The sequence below is a fragment of the Ursus maritimus genome, unplaced genomic scaffold (assembly GCF_017311325.1).
Source record: "Ursus maritimus isolate PB19 unplaced genomic scaffold, ASM1731132v1 scaffold_235, whole genome shotgun sequence".
Classification (NCBI taxonomy): domain Eukaryota; kingdom Metazoa; phylum Chordata; class Mammalia; order Carnivora; family Ursidae; genus Ursus; species Ursus maritimus.
This window is the reverse complement of record NW_024424842.1, coordinates 2905-8218: the sequence shown is the minus strand read 5'-3', so window position 1 is coordinate 8218 and position 5314 is coordinate 2905. Positions and strand designations below refer to the sequence as shown.

General features: G+C 55.7%; 1 protein-coding gene across 1 annotated transcript; it reads left to right on the top strand.

Moving 5' to 3' along the window:
* Positions 1–1296: 1296 nt before the first annotated feature.
* LOC103680131 (alpha-1-acid glycoprotein-like) lies at positions 1297–4601 on the top strand. The gene is made up of 6 exons (XM_008709660.2): positions 1297–1462; positions 1878–2020; positions 2248–2318; positions 3098–3205; positions 3351–3454; positions 4421–4601. The coding sequence occupies exons 1-6, from the start codon at positions 1349–1351 to the stop codon at positions 4496–4498; spliced, it is 618 nt and encodes a 205-aa protein (XP_008707882.2). The 5' UTR covers positions 1297–1348; the 3' UTR covers positions 4499–4601.
* The last annotated feature ends 713 nt before the right edge of the window (positions 4602–5314 follow it).

Genomic DNA, 5314 nt, shown 5'->3' with positions numbered 1-5314 from the left:
TCTCTTGAATGGCAAGATGATTTTAAAAAGGCAATTGTATTTCTATAAAGCTGGAAATATAAAATAAAATGCTGCAGATATGAAAAGAGGGCATGATTAAGTATGTGGGATGTAGGAATAGCAAGATAGGGGTACGCGTCCTTTGCAATTACAACCGCTAACCACACGGAAACATGACAAATGACTCGAAATATATGAAATGAATAAGGATACAAAGCCGTAAGCGTAACATAAGAAGACTCTTTGGAAGTACTTATTCATAGGGCTAAAGATCTGCCCGGTCGGTGGAAATGCTCGCGGGCCCGGCAGCCCTCATCTGCAGTGCTGGGTGCCGTCCGGGGCTGGGGAGCTCCTGGTGAGAAGAGAGGCCACCCTCCTGCTCCCGTGGCACGGGGTGGAGACCACGGGCAAATGATTTCTTGTTTTAAATGTTGGGAGCCAGTTCATGTAATACTAACTTTACTGGAAATGGACATATAACTTTGACACCTCTTCCTTTTGGAAGCATTCCTGCCTCGGGGACAGGGTTGGCGCCCCCCTCCCCCAATGGACTTTCATTCTACCACAGTGGTTACCACACTCAGCTGGAAGAGAATCCATGTTTCTCCTTCACCCCCACCCTGGATCCCTCCTCCACCCATCCCCGACCCCCGCCCCACCAGGCCAGGGAGCTGTCTAAATAGCCTTCAGCATTTGATTTATGCTTGGCTCTCACTCAAGTCTGGATGTTCAGTGGAACACAAATTGGGTAAAAAAAACATGAGAGCTTTTAAAACAAAACGAAACCAAACTGGGGCGCCTGGGTGGCTCAGTCGGTTAAGTGCCTGCCTTCAGCTCAGGTCATGATCCCAGCATCCTGGGGTCCAGCCCTGCATCGGGCTCCATGCTCAGTGGAGAGCCTGCTTCTCCCTCTCCCTCTGCCTCTCCCACCCGCTCTCGCTGTCTCTTGCTGTGACTCAAATAAATAAATACATAAATAATCTTTAAAATAAAACAAAACAAAAAACTCCAAAACAAAAAAACCCTCAGAGCTTGCTTAGAGACCCCTCTGTGGAAATCTACACGTTTAATAATACCACTCGAGCCCACAGCACCTTGGCCTTGAACAGCCAGACCACAGGGCCCTTGTAGCCCTTCCGGTCAGAGTTCTGATTAGACCCAGGCTTGGAGGCCTTAGCTAGAGCCGGCTTTGGGGGAAGGAGGGAAGGATTTGTGCAAGGCATTTCGCAAGCGCTCATCGGATTGCGTCATAAGGGGGCTCCAGGGCTCCGCCCACGGCTCGATATAAAGGTCACTGTACCCTCCAGCTACCAGTTCTGCCTGAGTCCAGGTGCCTCTCCATCCGGCCATGGCGCTGTCCTGGGCCCTTGCCGCCCTGAGCCTCCTTCCCCTGCTGGACGCCCAGAGCCCGGTGTGTGCCAACCTCACGGCGGAGCCCATCACCAACGCCACCCTGGACCAGGTGCGTCCCCAGCCCCTGAGTGCCACGGGCTCCTGCCTCCTTCCCTGGGCTTCCCTTTCTCCCGCTGGCTTGTGGTTGGCCTCCTTGCCTGATTCTGCCTGATTCTGCCTGATTCTGCCCTTTTCTCTCCTGGGTCCTGGGGTGACATTCTGACCAGCCTCTGCTGGCAGTCTTCTGCTTCCAAACGCAGCAGCCTCCTTGCAGGGTCCCCCAGAGGGGGCATTCTGTACGGGGCAAGGAGGGGCCAGCCAGCGGCTGGGGGAGGGACTGATCCTCAGAGTGAGTTCCTGCACGTCCACTCCTCGACCTGGGGCGCCAGTGCCCCTGTGTGCAGAAAGGAGGGGGCATCTACCTGGCTGGCTAACAGGGGCATTCGGCTCCCGGTCTCTATCATCAGCTCTTGGCTTCTTCCCAGATCTCTGGCAAGTGGTTTTGTATCGCCTCGGCCTTCCATAACCCGGAGGTCAATCAGATTGCTGGAACGCTCCAAGCAGGCTTCTTTTACATGGAGCCCAACCATACCAATGACATAGTACTGCTCAGAGACTACCAAACCATGTAAGACTCCCACATGCTAGCTCATCCCCAGCCCCAGGCTTCTGTTCCCAGCTGCTCGAAAACCTTGAGCAAGTCCCTCCTTCCTCCTGGCCTCAGCCTTTTCATCCATGGAATGGGGAGGGCGGACTAGTCACCACCAACTCTTGCCCCTCAATGATAGAGACCAGTGGTTGTCCACTTCTCCTCCATGATCTTCCCGTTTTTCTGCCTCTTCTGTCTGGCTTTAGTGGGGACAAGTGCGTCTATAACTCCAGCTATCTGAAGGTCCAGCGGGAGAATGGGACCCTGTCCAAATACGGTGAGGACCAGCCCTCAGGCGGGAGGACTGGGGTGTGTCATGGGGACATGTGGGTGGGCTAGCCTAAGGGGCGGTGCTGGGGTGAAGCACAGAGAACACAGGATAGGCCCTCTTCGTACATTTCCCAGGTCCCCGTGTCTCCGCACTTGAAATAATCAGTACTACCTGCCCACAGACTTGAGCTCTAAGTGCCAGGCACTGTTTGAAGTACTTTACTCGAATTAACCCACTTAAGACTCACAAACAATCTTAGAGGACATTTGGGATCGGCTGAGAAAACAGAGAAACAGAGATGTTAAGTAGTTTCCCTGAAGTCACACAGCCTGTAATTAGAGTTAGAATTCAAAGCCAAGGCTGGCTGCAGTCCTGCCTCTCTCAACTACTCTTTCTCCTTTGGGATCTGAGCGGGGCAGTCTATGTAGGGAGACAGTGACTCCCTCCTGTCCCCGCCATCACCCCGGAGAGAGCACATGGTAGGAGCATACAAATGCCGATGGGATGAAACGAGCAGCCCTGGGCAGCCCTGAGGCTCCTGTCTGGTTCCACTTTCCTCATCAGGAAAATGGGGAGAAAGGCCCTGACAGCCACAGTCCACGTGAGGCTCCTACGATTGCACATCTCAGCGCAGGACCTGCCACACAGTAGGAGCGAGGGTCGCATGGCCCAGGTGAACCCCTGGCCTTTGCTGACTGCTGCGGGGCCATGGGCACACCCAGGGTTCCTTGCCTGTGACCGGGACCATTGTGCTGTGTGGTCTCACCCAGAGGTTTTATCTCCAGAGTCAGGCGAAGAACAATTTGCCGATCTCCTGCTCACCAAGGATCCCGGGATCTTCATGTTTGGCCACTCCCTGAAAGATGAGCAGAACAAGGGACTGTCCTTCTATGGTAAGCAGCCCTGCAACGTCCACCACAGCCAGGCCTCACGCAGCAGACCTCGTGCCCTGCGGCTGGGCCCCCAGAGCCCCCACCTTCCCCGGCGTCCCAGCTCGGCCCAGGCATGCTCACCCAGCCCCCTTACTCCCTCCTGCAGCTGACAAGCCAGAAGTGACCGAGGAGCAAATGAGAGTGTTCCACGAAGCCATCACGTGCATCGGCATGCAGAAGTCAGAGATCAGTTACACCGATGCGAAAAAGGTGAAGGCAAGGAGGACTAGGCAGCCCCGGAGGCCCAGACAGGGAGAGCGGCCACGGCTGCACAGCGAGGCAGGACATCCTGTCTTTAAGCGCCTGTCTCCCTGCAGGGACAGCTGAGCTCCCTAGGGGCCCACTGGATGAGAGCCCAGGGGGGGAAAGTCCCGGGGAAACAGGGAGGACGGCAAGGGAGGAGGAACAGCAGGGACAGGGTGGCAGTGGGAACTTGACAGAGAAACACACAAGGATAATGATCCTTTACACCTGCCAGCCACACCCCAGACGACTGACACCCGTGGGTGGGGAGTCCCTGTTGTGGTTTTTTGCATCACCCAAATTGCCCGCAAGTCCAGGACCACCACCCTGTTTTTTGCTATAACTGAGAATTACCTATATAATAATCTCCTTAATACTTTCTGTTCAACCAGTGTTCAGGGAGAGGCTTTCCTCGGTCGTGTCCTATGCAATAACAGCTGAAATCACAGAGCTGATGAGCGGGCTATACCTTTTTGGATATACATGACATACATTCTTTTTATTATTATTAAAGTAAAAAGGTCTCCGTTGGCCACCTGAGGCCGTCTCTCGTGACCACCAGTGGCATAAACCACCTCCCGTCCCCCCTCCTGGGAGCTGCGGGGAAGGACTGGGCACACAGCACCACTTGGCACCTGGCCTGTAGCCTGCCGCCCCCGTCTAAGAGCTGGGGACCATGGACAGGCCACATGGCCCCCCTGAACCTCAGTTTCACCATCCGCACGATGGCTGTGAGGAATCCAGATCAACCTAGGGGCTTGGTGAGCTCTCAGTAAACACCAGTTGTTCGTACAGCCTCGAGCCCCCATTCGGAGGTGAAGAGGTTGAGTTTCAGGGAGGGAGAATGCATTGCGCCAGAGTCTGGAGCTCATTGCACCCTTCCCCCAACAAGAGCGCCTCCCATCACCGTGCTCCCCTCTCTCTGTCTGCCAGGATCTGTGTGGACCCCTGGATAAGCAGCACAAGGAAGAAAGGCAGAAGGAGAAGGAGGGAGACACAGCACTGGGTTAGGACCTCGGGGACTTGGGGGCCCGTCGTCAGCACTACGCCCACCCTTTGCACATCACGTTTTCGTCTCAGGTGCATCAATAAAGCTTCTGCATGTGAAACAGGAGGCAGGTGGTCGTTTGCTCATTCCGTCCCTCATGCATTCATGCATGTGGAAGCCTGGCCTGAGCCGAGCCCTGGCTGATCAGTGGCTAAGCCCGTGTCCCTGGTGAGAAGAGCCCCCGCTGTCACAGCCACCACATCTGGGATGATGATAGGCACACAATGCTGTGGGAGCCCAGCACGGGGGAGGTTCCTTCTGCAGTGGAAGTCTGGGAAGGCTTCCTGGAAGGGGCATCTGAACCAGTCTAGAAAGATATGGAGCGGAAAATACCTGGTCTCCAGCTGCAAGCCGAGGATCAGAGAGGATGTGTTTGAGAAACATTGAGGCAGAGCCCTGGGAGGAGGTCAGGTGAATGGGGGCGGGGGGAGACCTGGGTGTGTGGTGCCAAGCTTGAGGACCTCACCTCAGACATCACCCTGCCATCTGGGGAGAGCGTTGGGAGGGGCCGGCCTGGAGGCAGAGTCTTGCAGAGGCTGCAGTGAGCATCCTGGCAAGAGGAGGCTGTCTCCGCAGGGGCAGGACGGGGAGAGGCCTCGGGGCCGAGGCCAGAGGGGCTGTGTGTCTCCAGGGAGTGTTCTCGGGGTGCCCATCTGATGCCCACAAGGACATCCCTGGGGGGAGGTCGGCCCCTAGAAACCAGCCATCTTGCAAATATGTTTGAAGCCCTGGAGATGGGGCCACGTCAGAGGCAGGCCTGTTTCGAGGCATGGAGAAAA

Coding starts and splice junctions, on each gene's coding strand:
- LOC103680131 (XM_008709660.2), top strand. CDS start 1,349: ATGGCGCTGTCCTGGGCCCTTGCCGCCCTGAGCCTCCTTCCCCTGCTG. Junction 2,021..2,247: donor CTCAGAGACTACCAAACCAT/GTAAGACTCCCA, acceptor GTCTGGCTTTAG/TGGGGACAAGTGCGTCTATA. Junction 3,455..4,420: donor GTTACACCGATGCGAAAAAG/GTGAAGGCAAGG, acceptor TCTGTCTGCCAG/GATCTGTGTGGACCCCTGGA.